The following is a 22,413-nucleotide window of genomic DNA, read 5'->3' as shown; positions in this document are numbered from 1 at the left end:
GCCTGTTGTGCCCCCATCCAAGGAAGCAAGGGTCACCTCGGGGGACTGCTGGGAAACCCGGGGCTGTGCCTTTGCTCCTGGGGGGCGACGACTGGCCAGCAGCAAGGGCTGTTAAGTCACGAGGGAGGAGTCATCCCTCTGGCCACAAAACAAGCCTTCGTCTGCTGGACGCATTCCTTCCAGGCAAATATTGACAGTGACATTGCTCTGAGGAGCGAGAGCACTGCTGCTTCAATAAACCGGTCAAGTGCTTTTAATAGATGTAAATAAAGCTTGTGTTGCAGGGGGCCAAGTTGCCTGATCGGGGAGTGGTTCATTAAGAGGCCAAGGAGCCTTTCATCTCCAGCTTGTTGGCTCCACTGCAATGACCAACAGTTACCATCTGCCGGGTGACCTCTGTGGAAGGAGTGGGTGGTCTGCGCCCTGCTCCCCCCTGACAGGTGTCTGGCATCACCAACACCACAGATCCGCACTCTCCTGGCTCAGGCCTGAGGTGGACACCTCAAGGAGGAACAGGAGGTGCTGGTGGGCACTGCCTGCTGCACCAGCTTCGGGGAGGCTTGGCCACTGGAGGAGCACGGCAAAGCTGTAGAGCATGACATAGCCAGAAGAGAAAAGCCAGTTTGAAGCACGATGGGTGGCAGAAACAGCTGCAGAGGAAGGGAGCAGAAGCTCACACTGCTCTCCTCTCCAGCGCCCTGTCACAGCCCAACACTGGCCACTGCAGCTGCAGCCAGCGCTGCTGTTCGGGCACAGCACCCAAGCTGCTCCCCGTGGGGCACCCGCACAGCCTGGACATGGCCCAGCCAGAAGGGAGAGGTGTCCCACAGCCAAGAGCATTCCCAGCGCCACGTGGCACGGCCCTGCAGAACCAGCGAGACGTGCAGCTCTGCCACATGCTCACGCAGGAGGCCACCACCAAAGCTGACGGAGCCCTAACTGTTTTAGCAGACAGTACGCAGGCAGATCAGAAAACCAGAAGACCATACGCTGTCATGAGCTGGTCTGCTCCTAAAATACCACTGTGCTGAGCCAGAGCTCCAGGGCATGGAAGCCAGGACAAGCCTTGCCCTGCCCCACGGCCACCCGCACACACTCACCTCCCAGTTTACACCATTTACTACTGCATTAAGCTCGGCCAGCGTCCAGTTCCAGCTCAGGAAAAAAGCACAAAATGCCTGAGAGAGGAAAAGCAAGAGGGGGCATGAGCCACAACGCAAGATAATTCTCTATGTAAACCCAGCCCACTGTTCTGTGCTTGAACAGAAAGAACTGCAGCAGCGCAGCGGGTTTTGGAGTCACAGGCTGGTGGGAAAAGGCTGTTGGCAAGGGGTGAGCAGAGCAGGGGGGTCCGTGATCTCCTGCTCGGGCTCAGAACCACCTGCTCCGGGGCTGGGCTAACTCTGTAAGCTCAGGTAGCAGATCGCTTTTGCTCCTTATTTGCTACGGAGAGCTCTAGCCAACATTTTACAAGTAGCAAACGCACTGCAGGGACACTGGCAGTCTTTGTGCATTGGAATCAAATTCAGATAGAACCAGTGTCCTGACTTTGTTTTTGTAAAATAAACGAAAGGCTTTTCATGTTGTGAAATCTGCAAACATGAGGATGTGTGGTCAGTGCGTGGTGCTGAAATTCCGGGAAGACAGAGGTGGAAGAGGAAGGGATTTAACTTCAACCATCAGATGGGAAATAGTTATTTTTGAGGCTCACTATTGATCCGTACCTGTCCGAAAGCAGCCGAGGAGCTGCTGTCCCTTCCTCGGTGGGCCAGGAGCGCTGCCCCGGACCTGGGGAGCACTGCCACCCAGAGGGCTTCTCCACAAACAGCTCACGCCACCTGACATCTCGCCCAACTCAGCAGCTATTTTTTTCCCCCTTCTGATCAAAGCAAGCTCGGCTTTCGGCTGTCTTTCAAACCACCCTCCTCCCTCCATCCTGAGACAAGCAAGTCTCGCTCAACAGCAGCTCCAGGTTAGGGAAACGGCTTCAACGACCACTCAGGGCATTTATTCACAAGGCTGGAACATAAAAATAACATCTTTAATAGCTTTATAGTTGGCACAGATGGTATTAAAACTCACTACTTTTTATTAATAGACTATGAAACAACACATGGTGCAGTGCCGAGGAGGGCAGCTCAGACTGCATGTTGCTTCTGAACCATGTAGCTATGACAGGTTGGTGTTAGAGTTGACTCTTTTCATTTACATTCAGCTTTTATAGTCAGAGAGTAAAACCAACAGCTAGATTTAACCACACGCACACAGAGAAAAGCCTGGGAAGGATGTTTCTGCTGGCAACCGATGTCCCCTCCTCTTAGCAGCACACAAAAGCCCAAAAAAGTAGTTGTAACACAGGTTACAAGAGACTTGCCATAGCTACCATTGGCCAAATGACGTGACACAATGCAGGGGCTTCTGCTCACATCTGAATGAAAGTTACTGCAGTGAGAGAGTCTTGTTTCCCTTTTCCAGGAGAAGTAAAGGCTAGATCAGCACTTAAGATATTAGGACATAGCCTAGAAGCTCTGTCAGTGGCGAAAGGATTTTTTTTCAGGAACCTAGAAGACAGTGGAACAATAATACTTTACTTTCTGAAGTACTTTTCCCGAAGGGCCTCTAGCAAAGCTCACCGCTGCCCTGTGAGACAAGCATTATTATTCTCATACAGATGTATATGGGATGGTGGAGGCACCAAATGGTTAAGTGACTTGCCTTGGAAAGCAACAGCAAGCTGATGGTAGACCAGGGACCTTGCAGGAAACCCCCATTCTGACCAAAAAGAACTTACAACATCAAGAACTCCTACGCATGGTGAAAATAACTCCTTACAACACTTCACAAGAGGGGAAGGGGAAGGTTGAAAGCATCCCAGAAGACCTGAGCAGACATGGAACCAGGGGGAAAGGTTAGCAGTGTCAGCCTGAAAAGGACACATATAAACTTCAGCCAAAAAGACACTCCCACACTTGTGATCTGCATCCAAAACATTACGCCACGAACTTATGCTGGCAGCTGCTCTCCTTATCCATCCTTGTGTGCTTGTTATTCATCCTCTGTTTAAATGGATACAGTCACAGTATGTCTCTATCGCAGTTTCTAAGCAAGCATCCCTCAGTAGTGACCATGTGCAAAATTTTTATTTGGGGAAACATTTATAGGTCTCTGGCAAGATTATAACTTGTTTAATGAAGAATTTAGTCCTCAGTGAAAACATAATCACCGACACTGCTGCAGCTAAATCTTGCTCATTAGCAATTCCATCCTGACAAATGTTAGTTTGTTCAACCTATCATCCAAAAGTCACTGTTCTTAACCACCTTGAAGGAGCCAAGATACCAGTCACTTTCAAACATAAATTTTCTTATTTGTTGGTTATAAAAATTTCCAGTTTCTATGGGTACTCTATAATCACAATAAATTATGAGGCATTTCTGGGCTCTGCTCTGTTACGAGGAATTCCCTCTCACCATCGTGATCTGGTGTCAACATGGAGGGAAGTAAGAATGCATAGTGAGGTCTCCCATCATCTGTCCTCTGTCGAGACCACTTTTTTTTTTTTTTTTCCTCCATCTAATGATCCTGCACTGTCAAGGTCTCCGTTTTGGCTTTAGTTTCAGCAGGGGCTTTGCCACCGACTGCTTTGTTGGAATAATCTCGCTCTCCAAAAATAGTGCTTCCAATCCTGACGTTTGTGGATCCAACCTCTATCTACAAAGAGACAGAAAGGAGGAGTTCAGGGCAGGGCTGCCACCCACGTCTGCCAACAGTCCACAACCAACCTTGATGCTCGCCATGTCACAGAAGGACAGCTCCCCATATCACAGGACAGTTCCCCATGTATTTGCCATCTGCAGCTACAGCTAGGGTCTGTTTTGATCTGCAGAACTCTATCCCAGGACCAGGAGAGCTGTTTTTCACAGAACAGCACCATCGGTACCGCTATCCAAGGGCAGGCCTAAGAGGCCATTTTGGATGATGCCTGGGCTGGACTTTGGGTGCCTACCACTGGCATGTTTGTTTCCCAAGAGAAGGGGTGGCAGAAGGAAACCAGACTTACTGCGTGCTGGAAGTCTGTGGACATGCCCATGCTCAGCTCCACCTTCTCAATGGGGAGATTCAGCTTTTCACACACTTCCTGCCGCAAAGACAGCAGCATCTAGAAGGGAGGAGGAAAGAAAAGAGGACCACACACTTGACAGCCATGCTAGCTCAGTTTCAGGGTTTCACAGATCAAGATTTCTGCCTTTCTTTGAAGTCTCCTTCAGGCTGAACGCAATTCCCACGCTTCCCACTGAAGCTTGCTCTGCAGCATCGTAACAGCACCTGGAGATTTCCCATTACACGCTGTGGCACTGATGACACACGCACTTACAACTCTACACATCTTCTGAAGACATTAAATTATCACACCAGCCTGACAGACAAGGAACACAGACCCAGTTCCTCTGCCTGCTGCAGCCCTGTGCACACAGTGTGCTGACTGAAACCCCAACTGAAAGCAGGACCAGAGGATCCAGGGCAGTAATTGCTGCACAAGGTGCCCCTGCTAATACCCTGGCTACAGCTTCAGAGAAGAGATGCGACCAAACATGTATGGGCTTCTGGCCTCTGCAGAAACAAGCCCAACACCTGCATCAGTACTGATACCTCAGAGCTCTGTACTACTCTGAACAAAGTGTTTCTATTGACAACTTACTGGTTTGGCTGGGATAGACAACAGACTGTAATGGGAGGCCAGCCAACAGCTGACATTTTCTTCTAGAAAAATCTTACCTGGAAGTCAGGATTTGGCCCCTTACTAAGGTCATGCCCGATGCTGCCAATCGTCATCAGCCCCACAAATTCCAGGCTTGGACACTTGTTGATGACATGCTCCACAGCAGCTGTAGTGTCTCCGGGAGGAAGGCCATGCTTACCTGGCAAAATGCCGGGAGATTTGTGTCAAGCTCTGCCAGAGACCTGACCTCCCCTCCCCGCAGCCAGGCAGTCACAAACAGATGAGCAAGTTTACTCCTAGCTTAGAGAAACACTTTAAGAGTGCAAACCAACCCATCCCACTCAGGTCGTTTCTGTCAAGTCAGCAGGACAGACCTGCATATCATCAGAAAAGGCCACTTACTGTCTTCTCCACTCGTGTTAACTTGCACCATGACCTTCAGCTTCTGAGCTGACCCTTTTTTCTGCCATGAGCTGTTGACTCTGTCTGCCAGTTTCACAGAATCCACCGTTTCCAACATGAACAGGTTAGGGACGGCTGGGGAGAAAACACAGGCTGAGGGCAATTCTGCTGGCAGAATATTTTTTGTACCTACAACTCAGCTGGCTCAGAGACACAAGCAGCGGTAAGTTAATGTACATGAGGCTGTTATCATTTGAACATTGGAAGACTCTTGCCCACAAGGTCACCCCACAAAAAATTAAATAGTGTTTACCGATCAACTTGTTGACATTATTTTTCTGCAGATGGCCAATAAAATGCCACTTAATCTCCGGACATGATGACAGAATCTGAAAGCAGACAGGAACAGTTGTTTGAATGACAATTCCCTCTGCCCCCCCACAGTACTTAAGTCTTACGTTTGCTCACAAACAAAACACCAGACACCCAATCTTCTTCTCTTGTTTACCCTGAAAGACACATTTCAGGCAGTGCTCCTAGTGTTTATTGAGATTGCTTCACAGTCTGGAGAGGAACAGAATGGTGGCTGCAGAGCATTACACCGTGCACGGGAAAAGCAAAGATCTTTTGTAACTGAACAGTCATAAAATGATGTTTTCCCCAAACTGAATGTTACCATTTTTTTTAAAAGCAGGCTGTGCATCTCCTACAGCAGAAAGCACAAAAGGTAAAGCATTATTCAGAAAAATACTTCATGACTAAGGCACATGTATTCACAGAATCCTCTCCAGCCCACAAGGCAAGGAGACGGAATGGGGCTGAGATAAAGTGCTAAGAATAACCCCACCATTTATCTGAAAAGACAAGGATCAAACAGCCTCCAAATCCCTAAAACTGGGACTTTTGCTGAACAGCTCTCAGGACACAGCTACACAGGGAGAGAGGATATATAAAGAACTGCCTACTTACTCTGGAGTCTGATGCTTTTTCTAGCAGCTCTTGAACCTAGGAGAATCAAAGACAATCTCTCGTTAGAACCATGCCAGACGCGCCTGCACCACAAGAGCGGTCTCTTTGGAACATGTGTCCCTGGGACCAGCGTGCCCCTCGCTCAGACGAGGGCAGAAGCCCGGCACTGAACCCCAGCCCAGCTCCCCAGGCACACTGGGTGCCCAGTGCCTGCCCTAGGTGTGGGGGCCCACCCGCAGCCCCGTGGGGCCCAGCCAACTCACATAGTTCTCCCCAAAGCTGCGCTGCCCGTGGCTGTAGGCATCGATCACCATCTCTGCCGGCTTCGTCTTGCTGACGGCCACCAGCCGCGGCTGCACAGCTGGCAGCCCCTGCAGAAACACCCAAGAGTGAGGGGGACACCTGGAGGAGGCCCTAACCTGCCTCACGCTCTCCCCCGTGTCCCGCAGCGGCCAGCCAGGCCCCCCAGCCCCAGCTCAAGCCCCCCAGCCCCAGCCTGGTGCTGCCGTAGGAGAGGATCAGGACGGCCTGTCCCAGTGGGACCGGCTACAGCGCGGGGAGGCCTGTCTCTAGGGTCCGTGACGGGGTGCTGTCTTCTCTGCTGGGGGGGGGCCCGACACCCGCCCCCACGGGGTCCGTGGCGATGGGGGACTGCCTTCACGGCGACGGAGGACCTGCCCTCAAGGATGCGGGGCCCGTCTCTATGGTGACGGAGGACGTGCCCGCCATGGCGAGCGGGCCTACCCCGGCGGGGTAAGGGCCTTCCCCCGCGCTCCCCGGCCCTCTCCGCCGCCCCTCACCTGCGGCCTCCGCGCTGCCGCCTGCTGCACCTGCTCGGTGACGGCCCGCAGCGCCGGGCCCAATCCATCCCCGGCGGCCATGCCGGCTCTCCACATCCCCGGCGGCCCCGCCGCCCTCCGCCACACACACGCGCGCGCCGCTCCTCTCCCCGCCCCGCCGCCAATGGCATCGCTCCTCCGCGCCCCGCCGGCCAATGGCATCGCTCCTCCGCGCCCCGCCGGCCAATGGTATCGCTCTCCCGCGCCCCGCCGGCCAATGGTATCGCTCCTCCGCGCCCCGTCGGCCAATGGTATCGCTCCTCCGCGCCCCGCTGTCCAATGGCAGCGGCGAGGCGGGGCCCTGGGCGGCGGCGCCATGTTGGGGAGGTCGGCGGGCGCCATGGTGGGCGGTACGGGGAGCAGCGCGGAGGCCTGGCCACGGGGCTGGGGGCCAGCTCGGGCCGGACCCTGCTCGCCGAACCGCCCGGGGCCATCCACAAGCCCCACGGGCGCCTGAGGGGAAAGGCCGGGCCGCAGGGCCCGGCTGGGGCTGCCTGCAGTGCGCATGCTCCCCTTCCCTCCCTCACCTCACGCCCTTCACCGGTTTTGGCCAAGACAGGCGACAAATACAGGCCAAAACTGGTGACAAACGCAGGCTGACTCCAGTGCCGTGGGGAACAGCCCTGACCGGCTGCCCCGCTCCCGCCTGGCGCTGCCCAAACCCATCTGCCTGCCCGCGGTGCTGCTGGGTGGGGGTGCAGGCCCGACGCCGGGCTGAGAGGCAGCGAGCAGAGCTGGGGGGGCCCGGCTGTGAGGAACAAGCATGGCATCAGCACCTCGGATCGCTGCCATGGCATCCCACGGGCACCCCAGCCTCCCCTCGGTGGCAGGCCAGGGAGGACGAGGTGTCTACCGGCTGCAAAGGAGAAAGTGTGTGGGCAGGAGCCCTCGGGCCTGCAAGGAAGGCGTCTGCAGGAACCCTTGGCTCTCATGACTGGAAAGAAAATCGGCAGCCAGCAGCCCCGTTTGTTCAGGGGCAAGCCCTGCCCATCACAATAGTACTGCAGAGCTATGCATGCTCCAACAAAAAACACCCCTGAAATGACAAAGTCCAGCACACACCCTGAGAAGTTATGTTCTTCCCACCTGCATGAAGAGCAATCTCCCTGGGGTACAAATTTAAATTCTTTCAGAAAAAAAACTTCATAAAACCAGGGCAGGCGACACCACTTGTTCTGCACGCCCGGTTGGAGCATTGAGGGCTGAGACAGGCAGCGGCAGCCACACAGCTGGAGACGGCGCGGGAGGCCCCAGTGCCGTGGGGCCACGGACAATGCCAGTCTTTATCACAGCAAGTCAGATGGAAAGAATGGGAAACTGCCAGCTGGAACCCATTAACTAAAATATTTGTCTTAATGTGCAGAACTTACTCTTCCCTCCCCATATTCTGAGCAATGACAGTATTTACACAGCTGTTTTAAAATACCCAGAAGGTTCTTGCCCTTTGTCTGGTAAAACATGACAATGATTTTCTGCAAACTTTACCGAATCCTAGATATTTGCCACTGAAGTTTTGTTATCGTATTTTTCACCAATGCGGTTAGCAAAGTGGGGCTGAAAGATGCTAGCGGCATTCCTCAGCTGGCTGCCCAGCCGACATGGGACACGTCTGCCCCTCTTCTGCCGAAGCTCCACTTTCCTCTCTCCTGCTCAGCGGAAAAGGAAAAACTGTGCAGCGGCACAGGCGCATCTCTGCCAGCACAGCACCGAGACGGCACTCCACAGCTCCACACTCTCCCACTGGAGCAGCGGCAGCCTTGATGTTACCCCTCATAAAAACTTCCCCTGCAAATATATCTACACACTGTGTTAAAGGTCATCCATGAAAAAAAGACTGATATTAAAATTGAAGGCCATTTTATTGTCATAGCAAATACCAAAATAAAAAGGCTTTTAATTCAATACATAAGAAGATCAAAGACTGTACTGGTAAAGCATTACCATGCTCCTGCCAGCAACTCTCAGGTATCAGCAATGCCACAAACCTGTATTTTCTTTGTTATACAGAGTGGGTTTAAAATTCAGATCTTCATTTCAAGATTTCAGATTATGGAAATAGGACAAAATGTCAAAGAGATGGAATAAAAATTTGCTGTAGTGACAGATCTACCCTACAAACTTAAGGAAATTATACATACAATGTAGAAACCTGAAAGAACGTGCAACAGTGGATTTTGACTTAGTGAGAACTGGTAAGATTTCAACTTGTTTTTGCTTTTTACCCTTATTACAATTTAATTACAATTTAACTAAATTACAAGAATAACTTAGCAGTAATGTTTTCAATTGAAAAAAATAATCAAGACCTATTTATTCCAAACTATTGTCTTACTGTGAAGTCATACAAAAACATACTTTATAATACCACTTTGGCTTATTTGCATCTGTTCATTAGCGAAACACACTCATGTAAAACGTAGGGTTTAGTTACTAATGAAGCTTAACATGAATGTAGAGCAATCCCAAATGAGATCATCCTCAAAGGTTTACGTACTGTTACCTCCTTGCTAAGTTTCTGCTATTCCCTGTTCATAATCTTCCTGCAGAGACCTATTTATAAAAAGTTAGTAATATTACAGCCTACCTATTGATGCAATTTTTTGACTGCTGTGCTGTCTAATATAGTACATAGATCTGGGGGTGGAACTTCCCTTAGCTCGTATTTTCCAACAAATACAAAGATGACACACAGGAGATGGGACTTTTCTCCAGCAGAAACTGATGCATCTCTTTTATGTTGCATTTTCAAGTATCAATAGTCACTCGCCTAACAGGGAAAAGAAAAGTGAAGTGAAAATACTGGGACTGGCAGCTGAAATTCATCAGAGTTCTATCTTAGTGTGATCTCTTTATTACAAAGACTAATGCGTATTTAAAACACTTGAAGAGTAAAACCAAGTGTAGTAGGTAGCAAGCATTTGGGGCATAAGATTGTAAATGCAATAGGCTGGTCTCTGACAACTAAGCAGTTACACTCACATCATCTCATATTAGTGTGTTGGCCACAAATTATAACAGCAATTAATAAACAGGCTCTCCTGCCAAGTGGCAGATGGATTAGGGGAGAGGAAAAAAAAATAATGTTCTCTCTAGGCCAGAACTTTTGTCTTTAACACTCAAGTTTTGCATGTGTGTAAAACAAAACCCTATTACCTCTTTGCATCTGGTACGTGAAGAATTAATCTGTTTTCTGAAGTGAAAAGGTACATTATATAGCATTGTTCTGAGCAAAAAAAGGGAAAATTTATCTTTGACAGTTCAAAGAGAAGAGGTTCTTTTCTTTGCCCTGTGACTTTTCAGTGTGATGTTTTGTGTCCTTTGCTACTAGTCTATCTTCCTTTCACAAGGTCTGTTCAGAAAAAAACCCCAAAGCCAACAGTAACTGGGTTCCATTCATTTCAGTTTACCTGCATGTCCTCTTCCTAATAAGACACTGTAAACACTGACATCCAGTTGGCCTTGCAGAGAGGCAGATAACGTACTGTAATGACCGCAGGGACTAGTCATTCGAGAAGTTATTCACCAGCAAGGCTTTTTGCAAAGTCAGGCTCCCTGAGACAAAAATTCTTTTCTCCCTAGCTTTTCTAACTATGACAAGTACCGTGCTTGCAGTCTGGTTTCACTGAAAATCAAGTCCAGTGATCCACTAGCAAGACACTGCCTCCATTGGCATGCCTACACCTCTTGCCTAGCAGCTAAATTGCTGGAAAAAGCCTCAAAATACAGACTCCCCCTTTGCCCTCCCCAAATATGACAAATGGAAAACAAACCAGTGTTAAGACAGAAAATGAACAGTCTGGGTCACTACCTGCGTGACATGTGGTCTAAGGCTTAAATCCCCCCACAGAAACCAGGTAACCTGAAGGATTTCAGCTGAAATTTTTAACTTGCTGTGCACATGGTCACAGCTGCCCTACCAAGGCAAAACACATCAGCTCACACCTCAGTAAAAGGTGATTTTGTGCACTTGCTACATCTTGCACTCAAGACAGACCTGGAGCACAGACACAGGCCATTAGATTATCCCAGTTCACCACACAACTGGCAGTAACCTACCACTTGGACAAGGTCCGGGCCTTCAAGCAGACACGTGTAGTGTACAAAAGTCTAGCACCTTTTTTGAAAAGGGGTTTGAAATAAAGTACTCTAAATTTCCAAAAAGAAAAAAAACCAAAACAAGAAGTTGTAGCAGCAATTCCCCTCCCTCCAAAGCCTCAAAAATTGTTAACTTACAGCTGCTATGAACCACCTCAATGCAAGGTTAAGTACCCATCTAAGCTGGCTGCAGAACAGAGTCTAGCTGGTCTATGTGTCCAAGAGCAGGGAGAAGTGCATCTAGAGGACACACCTGGAACTGGCTGCTTAGAAGTTACCAGAAAACACACCCCATAAATACCAAAGTCTTTGTGTCTAATTGTCATACAAAAGAATGAAAGGATTAAGTCTGATTCCTCTTTCAGTACAGGAAAAGGGGAAAACAAAAAGGAACTTCCCAGTTCATGTCTCTTTTGATATAAAATGAATAGAAATCTTTCTTTTCAGTTGATATTATGAAGTAGTTTTGTGTCCTCACTGGTTCCTGCCCCATCCTCTTCTTGGATTCCTTCTGCGAGTCCCTCTGCAAATTTGGTCTGGCTTCCTGCATAGTCCATGAACATGTTGGGAATATCTTTACCAAAATATATCTTGCTGTTTGCTGCGATAGCCTTGTATTTCATCAGCTGCAAGTACTCAGGAGTTAACTTCAGCTGCACAAAAAGAAAACTGATCACCAACAGCTCATATTCACTTAAAAGCAAATTTCTGTCATCAGCATACAAGGTATCTACTTTTCCACAACACTACCAGGCACGCTCATCCTCTCTTCAGCTGAAAAGATGGAGTGCCCAGAAGAAGGCTCTCCTTCAGCATGTCTAAGTGAAGCTCTAAATCCAATGACTAAATGGCAAAATGCAAAAGTGATGGAAGCAGCTGGGGAAATGTTCAATCCAAACGTACCAGAGATGGAGATGCTTGAAAGCACATAACTCACTGAAAGCCCTTGCAATGCAAGCTACTGGAAAGAAAAATACAATTGGCTTTTTTCCAGGGAGTAGATTGACGAGTCTGTTTCGGAGAGCAGAGCTCATTTGTTCAGGATAATGACATTATAACAGAGAGGATAGAATAACTGGGACAAAACTTGTGCACAAACATCCCAGACCTCTGTCCATTCTCACTGACCCTTACAAAGCAGAAAGTCTTCCTGCTGGGATGTCCTGGGAACTTGCTGTAGGCAGTAACGAGCCTGGCAGTTCTACCCGTATAATTCCTCTGTTCCCAGGTGTTTGGTTTGGTTTTTTTTTTTTTTACTTTTTCTTTTTTAGTACCAAGGCTTTATTAGTTCGGTGTATAAGATCTGCTCCACTTCTTCTTTACCTGAATGCTTGTTTACTCTAAGCCTGCCTGTCACTCTAGAGATCTCCCTGCTTTGATTGCTTGCCAGATTGCAGCTTGGGATGAATCAACATGCCTGATTACAACAGCGTGAAAGGGCAACACTGAAACTGATATTTTATCTACAGAGGGAGCCATGGCCCCGTTAGCATCTAGCAGAGCTGTCTCCAGAGATGACCAGGTATTTCATGTATCCTGACAAATTCATCTGTCCAGAGAAAAAAATGAATCTGCAAATAAGGATCTAATTGTTTCAGTCTCAATGAAAACTCTTCTGAGGAGATGGCTTTGTTTTGCTTTTTGACTTAATGAGACACAACAAGCAAACAATAAACACAGACTGCTCTTTTGCTGAGTATTTCTATACAGCCTAACCTAATGAGCTCTGCTTCAAGGCACAGTGTAAGGAAATAACAATACCTTGTTAGCCTCAGCTACTTTCATAGCAGTGTAGCATTCAGCATCAGCTCTTGCCTTCTCTCTTGCAAGAAATGCAGCATCTGGAAGAGAACACATGCTCTCATATTCAGATTTTTATTTCCAGCCATGTTAGCACCATTTGCAGCTGGAAACTTTTTAAAGGGGCCAGTACCACATCTAAACTGTACAGGATACAACAAGGGGAAGAGGGAACAAAATGGGATCTCAGTTTACATCTAAAACGCTGCAGGATGATAGCATTAAATAAGTAAATTGCATCTGCAACTGAAGACCTCAAAGCATTTTACAAACATAAGGTTTTTATTACCGCCCCTGTCACGCAGGCCGAGAACACTCTTTCTTCTCTAGCCAGCCACTAACGCTAGTGCTGAAAACACAGCAACTGTTCCACTGCAGAAATGGTATTTACCCACGACATTTGCACAGGACTCCAAGAACAGCAGAGCAGACTGCTCTACAGATGAAGTCTGGGACTGTGAATGCAATTCCCCAGATGGGATTTTTGTCTGGGATACTGAGGTTAAGATTCTGGCATGTAGAGGCAGGCGATTTTAACCTTTACAGGCTCTGCCCCTTGGACAGATGTTTCTCTACAATATCTACAATTGCGTAAAGGGTCTGATCCTACAAGATACTGAAATTCCTCCACTGACTCCTAGCAGAGACATTTAAGGGAAGAAGCACTTCCCCTTTCTGCACTGCACTCCTTTTGTTTTCTTCTGGTCGATATCCGGCCACCATGTTAAGGCTAAGACGAGTGTATTCCAGCTGGTTCAATGTGATCTCTTGACATTCCTTCTACGACAGGAGCCACACGATTGTAATACATGCCAGTCTGGATTTGAGTTGCACAGCTGGATAAACCATTTGTTTACCTATACTAGCAGGGAGCCCTGTGAGCTGCTACACTTAAAAATCATGTAAGCAATTGGATGGTTTGGCTCACGACTTTCTCTTTTTTTGACTAAAAGGAGTGGTTCCAGTCAGAGACACTGGAAAGAATGAGGGAGACAGGAATCCTCTGCCACTGCAGAGTTGAACTGAAGGCCTGACACCCGGTGACACACATTTATAAGAAATAAAACCCATTGTACTTCTGTGGAGAACTTCTTAATGAGAACCTGCTGATCTGTAAAATGCTTAATTGGCTCCTCAGTGGCCTTCTGCAAAGCTTGACAGGGCCTATAATGAATGTAATTGAAAATAAGGGCTTGCCACTCTGAGCAGGAAATGCAGACCCCTTTTCATGTCCTGGAATTTCCTTGACAAAGCATTGTATCAGACGGGTGAAGGGACATCTCCTTAACAGTATAACCTCCTAGAAAGATCACCTTGAGAAAGAGTTTTAAGAGGTGCAGTCTGCAAAGAAACATTGCTATTCCTGCCTCTGGTCAATCCTAGTTCCTAAAAGTAGTTAGCTGCAAAACTAAAGGAGGATGAAAAAGCAAAAATGCAAACTAAACAGATATTACAGATTTATCAGCTAAAACAAAAGACTACTTTTCCAAAAGAAGCATCTCCCCCTCCCCTTCTCTCAACCTTTAGGAGCTGGAAGCTATATAAGACCCCTGCTGCTGCATTCTGTAATAGCCAGACTTTGTTTTCTAAATATTTCACACTACACAAAGAACTAAAGCTAAATTTGCGTACCTCTTCTTCCCTCCAAGAAAGAGACAGGTTCTAGAAGAATCTTAAGCAAGAATAGAAAGCTTCTACAAACCTACCCTACTGCAGATAATTGGGAGATGCGGCTGTCCCCACAAGACCGCACAGTAGTATTTTAGGATGCTTCCACTTCTCTTGTGAGAGTCTGCAGCCATTATCCAAAACCTGACACGACCTCTTTTAGGAAGACACCAGCCTGCCATTCCCTTCCAGCACACTCGTGACAACTATACTTCCTGCACTTTGGTTATATGAAGAATCACCTAAGAATCTGGAGTCAAGCTTCACCAACTCTGTCATTGCCCCGGTACCCTGAATGCCTTCTGCTATCCCGACTGATCTATCCCCCTGAAAACCTCACTGCAAAATAGGTTGCGAACACGTTGGGAGAATCTGTGTATTGAGACACATTTATTCAGAACTCAATGCATTACCATAAGGTACCACAAACATGGGCTAAAATGAAAGACTTCAGACCAGTAACTTCACCCCTGTGAATGTCAGCTTGGATTGAAGAACACAGTCAATATACACACTTTAAAAACGACTTAACTCCATGGTGAACTGCTTCAGGACTTTCAGATAAAATTCAACACAGAACATTTACTTACTGGAAAGCTCACCACTCACCTTCAATCTCTGAAATTCGCTTCTCTGTTTCCTTTTCCATCACTTTCTGTCCGTAAGTTATTTCAGCAACTTGTGCTATTTTCTCTGCCTCTGAAACGAAAAAGAACACATTCACATTGTCATCACGTAGTCTTTCTAATGCCAGAAGCAGCTTCACCCATGAATGTCCTCACCACCCCCTTCTGGTGAAAACAATCGTGGGAAGAATTTTCAGCCCTCAGAAGGCATCAGTCTACGTTTGTAAGCAAAGCTGGAATCCACTTGAAAAACTCTTCTGAGTTTTTTTGGAAGAGTTTCAGATCAGCTGCAAACATATGCAGCAGAGAGATCACCCAAAACTGAACCAGGAGCATCTCTCCCTGGTGCCTGGGTTCCTTTTGCTGCCTACCCCACCACGCTCCGCTAGTTACTGCCTTCAAGCAAAGATATACAGACCGATGAGAGCTTTCTTCCTTTCTGTCTCCGCTTCCTTCTCCACCACCTTCTGCTTCTGTGCTGCAATCAGCAGCTTTGTCTTCTCACTCTCCCTAGTAAGCCAGAAGAAGCCAGTTACAAAACATGAGCTTACTGAAGTGGTGTGGTCTACCACACCTCCAGGATGAGCCGCTGGCTCAGTCCTCCTTCCAGCACGTCTTTAGGGCAGGCAGCAATCAGGAGAGTGCACATACCTGCACACACAGAGCTTTTTTTCTAAACCAAAGCATCTTTTCCTCCCCTCCATAGCAGGAAGACTTTTCAAGCCAGTGTGAAACACTACCTCCTACTCTCTGCAGGCTGCCATGCTGCCTTCTACAAGAGGCAGGTCACAGACCATACACATCTGTAAGTTTTCTGGGCTACTGTTAATGAAGATATTATTTAAACAAAGTAAGACATGAAAATCCTCTAAAAGCCTTGCCCTCACAGCTATTCTTCTTCATTTGGAAGTATACAGCTTTGAAATCATCCTTCATTCAAACGGCTCAGTACATTTTACATGCTAAAGCCTTTTCTATCTTACTGTTTTGTATATACGCTAGTAAGTTTTAAAAGTGTGTGTATAAATAAAATACTCTCCTCCTGATCCCAATTAGGGAAGACAGATTAGAGTCAAAACCAAGTCTCTCTCAACACATGTCCTGTTGTATTTATGGCAACAGGCTGATTTAGGATTCTGCCTATCATGACCATACCACACGCGGCTTATCACGATACCTAAAGGTCATATGAAATGCTAGGGAAGCAAAATGGACGAGAAGGATCTTATTCTGACCTATGCAGGCTCTGTCGGCAGAGTGCTCAGAGAACATAAGCGATTCTGAATGATCAAGTGCAGGAGAAGGCAGCTGCTGGCTCAGAGCATTGAAAAGGGATCAGTATGTCAAGTGCTATTAAAGAAAGTTATTTCAAAGCTTTGCAAGTCTTCAGCCTGTTGAATCAACAGTTTCTCCATCCTAGTCAAACAACAGGATTAGCGGTGGAATCCATCCACCTGCCACTCACTCACACGCACTGGGAGGCCTCTTTAAAATAGGGCCAGTGTCAAGCGCAAGGAGCCCCTTGGGCAAATAATTTCTGTGTTCAAAAGTGTTCAAAATGGAGAAATACCTTCTAACTCAGCAGTGACCTGCCTGCTACTTACAGTGACAGACATGTGCTCATCTGCTGCAGCCTCACCAGACCCTTTTTGAACAGCAGCACGAGGCTGAGAGCAGGCCTGGCAGAGGGCACTCTGATCACTGCATGCTGTGAAAACACATTAATCTGGATGACCGATTCTTTTTTGGTAACACAAAGGTGCAAGTCTCAGGCACTTACATGAGCTCATAATTCCTCCGGATTGTTTCAGGGATGTTTGGCTTTGTAACTCGAACTGCCTGGAAAGAAAGACCGAAGAAAACATAGGCAAGCAGCCAACAATCAAAAGCCAAATGGCCCCCGAGGCGGCAGAGGACGGGGGAGCTAACACTAAGGGCATGCTCTGCCACACAAAGCTTTCACATGCTGCAGAAATTGTGACAAGGTCCAAACTCCACAGAGCAAAGGTAGGACTGAATGATCTCCTGACATGGCAGATTATAACCTGGGTAAACCAGTACCCAGAATAACACCAAAAGAAAACCAACACATCAAAGCTAAGAGGAGATGGAAAGGATACTGTTCTCGTTCCTCAAGTTAAACAAAGTTTGTACTGTAAAGACATTTTCTAAACAAGTTTCACAGCTTCCTATTTCCTTTTAGCCCTTACCCCTCCTTATGATCTGCACCTTAGATATCTTGAAGTGGAATCCTGATTACCTGTATAATTAATCCAGGGGCCATGGTAGTTAGGTCTTGCTGCAAGGCCAGTTTAAGGTTTTCATCAATCTGATCTGATTAGGGGTGGGGGAAAAAAGAAAAAAAAAAGGTAACTAAAAAGCCCACAAGGCAGCTTGCTGTCAACACATACAGAATTAGCTGGAATGGCTCAGATTTCTTATTCCTGGGAAGTCAAACATAAGTTTGATGTGGAAGTGCTGGGCTGAGAAAAACCATCCCTGACTCCAAGGCAGGTTCCCATCTCTCTCAGCATGTCAAGCAGCACTGACCAGCCCCAAACACTTGGGACAAACTGTAGGAACATGACAGCTATGAAATGAAACTCTTTCCCATAAGCTGCAGTTTGGAATCTTTCCGAGCCAGAAGCAGCATCTTTACAATAAAGAATCTGTGCTCTAACCCACTTCCCCCATTGATATCTTCACAACTAGATCGTGAAGTAACATGGTCCAGCTAAATCATGACTGATTAGGAACTGCATGTGTGCCAGCAGGAGACAAAGAAAATGGCAAGGCAGAAATGTGAAATGGCTGCAGTAGTTATTGTAATAGGCTGCAAAACACTCATCAGTAATGTCTCTTTGGCTCAATGGATAACAGTGAACTCCAGTGTAGCTAAGAAATTTCAAAAGGAAATACAACCCAAAACCCCGTTTCAGTGAAAAGCTCTAAGGATAGTAGTTTTTCCAGTTGGGGCCTGCTGAGAAGTGCAAAGGGAAAATAAAAATGTAACAGCCTTGAAAGTGATCACATTGCACTCCTTGATTATTTGCTTTGGTCCCAGTTTAGCTATCTGGAACTCACCCTCATAATGAAGTTCAGCCAGGAGTTTAGGAAACAGCTGTTATCAGTTTCCTGCACCTGCTTGCAGATGTGGGGGCAGAGAATGACATAAGTCTGCTCAAAATGGGCTGTGCCAGAACTCCTGAGCCAGAAAACATTCAGCTCAAACAAAGAGTTACACGGGAGTTTATACAAGTTCCTTCTGTGCAAATCAGTTGCTTTGAGTCCATTTCAAGCAGTTGTCGTCAGCAGCTGCTGACATCTGGAGACTCCATCGGCAAAGAACCCGTACAGCCGCCAGCAGTCCCATAAAGGAACTGGAGGCGAACCGAGCCCCAGTTCTGCATCTTGTGCAGAGGCATCTCAGAAAGCAGAAAGCCAGGCTCCTTGGGAAGCCCTGTTTGAACAGAAAACAGGAGTTTGCAAATGCCCCGTGTTCTTTCAGGCACAAATCCTGTCCATTTGGGGTCCAAAACTATTCACAGTGACACCTTGCCCACAGTCAGCACTGCTGTAGTGCTGAAATGCTGGAAAGGATTTCTTGTCGGTCCAAAGCCATAAACAAAACACTCAGCACTGGCAGCAGCTGTTTCTACCAAGAAACCACAACTTTTCTTCAGACTCTTTCACAATATGCTCTCCCAGCACATGCGCTCCCTGATTTCCCAGCAGCCTGCAGCAAGGGAGGGGAGGTCAGCGGGCCCTTGCCAAGAGCCCTGTTTTCCAGCACTCACTCACAGTGTCTGGGCACTGCAGCCATGTGCATGACACAAAGCTAATCAAACCCACAGGCCAGGGAGTGCTTGCTCATACTTTTTGTAACAGCAAAGAGCAGAAGACTGGCTTTCCCATCTGGACTAGCAAACCCTGTGACTGATTGAACAAGTCACATTTGCTAAACACACAAATAATGCTGCAGAATTACTGGTCCCTTCCCTAAAGCCCTCCGGTACTACTGTCAGGTTTGGATTTTTTTTTTTTTTGTTACAACATACTGAAGCACTGAGCACCGAAAGATAACAAAGAGTAAATGATGGCAGCTGGTTAACAATCCCGATTCCAAACAGAGGCGGCGCTGGATTAATAGGTAAAAAGTCCATCAGTTGCGGGTAGCAAGTTCTGCATCAACAGACCATGCAAATGACCACCAGAAATATCACTCAAGGAGCCATCAATCCAACACTGAAAGGCTGGGGGCAGCTCACCAAACAGCTCAATGTAGACCTCCTGCAGCGTGTGGACACTGCAGAACTGGTTCAGCTCATGGTGAATCTTGTTGAAGATGAGAGCTTTGTCATAGTCGGCGGTGTAGTTCTTCACTATGTCATATACTAAAAAAGAAGAAACGACTGTTAAGGGCTGGGATGGAGGGATGCCTCAGGCTGGGCTGAGCACTTGCAGTGAAAACCTCATGGCTCAGTCACAGCAGCAAGAGCTGCAGCGCCAATCTCACATGAGGAACACACCCACAAGAGAAGCCTGCACCACAAACAAATACTTCGTTCAGGAAAGTTGTATTTATCACTAACATTTCATAACACACTAACCAATGTCCTGTCACATGCTTTGTAAACGGGACATCTAACTGCTAACAGCCCTCTCTGCGCTATCTGCAAGCATGCAATGGGTTGTGTCTAAGCTGCAGAATACAGAATGTGTGGTCTAACACGCAACAAGGGAAGGGCAACCTGCAGTTGGCATAAAACAGAGGTCTCAACGCAGACCACTGATGAGCCAGGCAGTTACACCACACCTGTAACCCACAGGATGTTAAAAACCATAGAATTTAAAAAAAAAAAAGGCTGCACGAGTCATTCTCCTTGGGCTTCAGAGGCAGCCTTCTGCTCGCAGAAGCCTCATCTCCCCTACCTTTTGTACACCTTGTTATTCAAATCAGCGGTTCTTCACTGAAGCATACAGCCCAGCGGGGCTGTAATCATACAAATAATAAAAGTGATGGCTGATATTCAGGTATTGGTGAAGCAATTAGCAGCACAGAAAAAGTATGTGCAAGAAATAATACACACATAAACCGTCTGGGAGAGCTGGTTTAAAGCTTATGCCCAGGAAGTACGAGGTTTTACAAGGTACACAGGGGAATACCTGTGGTACACTTCAGCTCCAAATAAGAGCACAACCTCTTCACCTCATGTCATGCTATCAGGAGCACAAACAATTCTGGGTGGCAGGATTCGCAGAGGTAGCACTCACCTGCACTCTGGATGAGGAAATTCACCACCTCAATTCTGTCGAAGTAAATCATCACTCCACCACTGCAAAAGGAAAAAAAAGGTATAAAGATGAAGTTTGCTAGAGGCCAAGTGCTCTGCCTGTGCAGCTCTGAGTGGAGGACACTCCCCTCTAGTGGGCTGAGCGCAGCCAGCCGTGCAGCACTGCTGCAGCACTCCGGCAACCCCCCAACACCCCACTCCTTGCACCAGGCTCCTGGTTTCAATTACATGTGTCTCCAGAAAGGGGATCGTGAAATGCAGGCCCAGGCTTGGAAAACTCAGTGCAGACCCTGAAGATGGCTGCACATAAGCCATCCCAGCAGGGCTCATCCTCATCAACTTGGGCGACGAATTACAGAGCCTTCCACAGACTTCAGTTAGGGTGGTGGGAAATCCAGTCCATGACAACAAATCTACACGTTTTAAAGCATACTGGAACAATCAGTGGGGGAAAAAAGAGAAAGGAGCCGAAGGTTTCTACAAAAAGTGAAGGACTGCAGGGGGGTAACTGCTGGACATCTCACCTGGTACCACAAGGAACGTTTTTCACCTCATCTGTCTGCAGCGTGGTCTGACGAGAGATTTAAGAAAGAGGCTTAAGAGACAGGATTTCCCCTGCACAAATCCTACTTGCTTACAAGCGTATGAAAAAGCTGCAGGGTTTTGCCCGCATCTCCCCCTCGCACCTCTCGGGGGAAACGCTGAAAGCCAGAGCCGAACCCGCCCCACGCAAACCAGCGAGACACACCCCGAGCCGCCTCCCCCGGCCCCGCCGCCCGGCCCCAGCCCGTACCACAGCGGCGGGGCCCCCGAGCCCGGCCCACCCCCGCGGCAGGGCCCCGTGCCCGGCGAGCAGCGCCCCAGCAGCACCTGCACTGACTTGTAGGACGTGATGAAGGGCAGCATGAGGTGGAAGCCGGGCCCGCTGGTGGAGGTCAGCAACGCCCCGCCGCTGCGGAAGGAAGGAGGGAGGGAAACAGAGGGCCGTGAGAGGCAGCCTGCGCGGGGCCCGGCCCGCCGCGGCGCTAGGGGGCCGCGGGGCCCGCCTCACCGGTAGTAGACGCCGATGTGCCCCTCCTCGATCTTGTGGATGGCCGAGAGGAAGGCGGCGGCGAGGAAGCTGAGGGAGAGCGCCGCGATGGCGCCCAGCTGGGCCATGCCCTGCGCTCGGCAGCGCCGGCGGCCCGCTCAGCCGCCCCAGCCCGGCGCCGCCCTGACGTCATCGCAGCGCGACGGCTGCTTCCGGCGCGGCGGCGCCCCGCCAGGGGGCGGTGGAGGCGCGGGAGTAGCGGGAACGCCGGTTCGAGACCCGCCCGCGGGAGCTCGGCCCTGCGCGGACCCCAGCTCACGCGTGGGGGCCGCCGCAGGACCCCCCACAGCCCGTGGGCCCGGGCCCGGCGTCGCCGCCCCGGCCCCCCGCCGAGGAGCCCCCGGTCCCGCCTGGGCCGCGGTGGGGACAGCAACACCCAGGCAAAGGCACGCTCGGTGTCCCCCTCTACAACTGTTGAAGGGGACTTAAAAAACACGGGAGAGACGTATAAAACATCAATAAAGGAGAATAATTTGATCTTTACACTCGATAGATCTCCAAGGGTTATATATAACAAGCCTGTCAGGAGGATTCAGCGCCATTTAGAAATAAGGAATGAAATACCTGCGATCCGTCAATCCAAATTTTACAGCTCTTAAATAAGCACAAAAGGGCACCAGAGATGAAATACACCCTGTATTAGTTTTTTTTTAAAGCGCTTGCCCAGATTTAAGGCCTTGATAAAATGTATTAAATCTTTAAAGGTTTTAATGAATCTAGTATGTGTTTCATAAATCAAGAACCTCTGCTCAGCCCTCTCCCAGTTTAATAAGGGTAAACTAGGAAATTGCTCTGAGCTGAAGCAAAATACATTCATATAATATTGAAAAGTAATAGATTTTTAAGTGTGGGGTGTTCTGGCTCACAGGCGAGGTTTTGCTTCATAACATCGGCGCTATATCATTACCCT

General features: G+C 48.3%; 2 protein-coding genes across 8 annotated transcripts; both read right to left on the bottom strand.

Annotated features, from left to right (window-relative positions):
* Positions 1-1,986: 1,986 nt before the first annotated feature.
* Positions 1,987-7,048, bottom strand: PLPBP (pyridoxal phosphate binding protein). 3 transcript variants are annotated; one of them, XM_080370349.1, is made up of 8 exons: positions 6,892-7,048; positions 6,355-6,462; positions 6,092-6,127; positions 5,436-5,511; positions 5,123-5,257; positions 4,777-4,919; positions 4,061-4,159; positions 1,987-3,711 (listed from the first exon to the last, which is right to left on the bottom strand). In XM_080370349.1, exons 1-8 carry the CDS (start codon positions 6,985-6,987, stop codon positions 3,574-3,576), a joined length of 831 nt encoding a protein of 276 aa, XP_080226475.1. In that variant the 5' UTR covers positions 6,988-7,048; the 3' UTR covers positions 1,987-3,573. The 3 variants fall into 3 exon arrangements, with proteins under 3 accessions (XP_080226475.1, XP_080226476.1, XP_080226477.1); XM_080370350.1 differs by having other exon boundaries at positions 1,987-2,561; XM_080370351.1 differs by lacking the exon at positions 6,355-6,462 and having other exon boundaries at positions 6,892-7,037.
* A 1,722-nt stretch (positions 7,049-8,770) lies between these two features.
* Positions 8,771-21,714, bottom strand: ERLIN2 (ER lipid raft associated 2). 5 transcript variants are annotated; one of them, XM_080370352.1, is made up of 11 exons: positions 21,465-21,645; positions 21,284-21,365; positions 20,938-20,984; positions 20,394-20,455; positions 19,388-19,513; positions 17,380-17,453; positions 16,900-16,958; positions 15,538-15,629; positions 15,103-15,192; positions 12,787-12,866; positions 8,771-11,678 (listed from the first exon to the last, which is right to left on the bottom strand). In XM_080370352.1, exons 1-11 carry the CDS (start codon positions 21,569-21,571, stop codon positions 11,469-11,471), a joined length of 1,029 nt encoding a protein of 342 aa, XP_080226478.1. In that variant the 5' UTR covers positions 21,572-21,645; the 3' UTR covers positions 8,771-11,468. The 5 variants fall into 5 exon arrangements, 3 of the variants coding, with proteins under 3 accessions (XP_080226478.1, XP_080226479.1, XP_080226480.1); XM_080370353.1 differs by having other exon boundaries at positions 21,294-21,365; positions 21,465-21,632; XR_013924620.1 differs by lacking the exons at positions 8,771-11,678; positions 15,538-15,629 and having other exon boundaries at positions 21,465-21,714.
* Positions 21,715-22,413: the final 699 nt, after the last annotated feature.

The sequence above is a fragment of the Falco punctatus genome, assembly GCF_963210335.1.
Source record: "Falco punctatus genome assembly, chromosome: 20".
NCBI classification, from domain to species: Eukaryota; Metazoa; Chordata; class Aves; order Falconiformes; family Falconidae; genus Falco; species Falco punctatus.
This window is presented reverse-complemented; position numbering and strand designations above follow the sequence as displayed.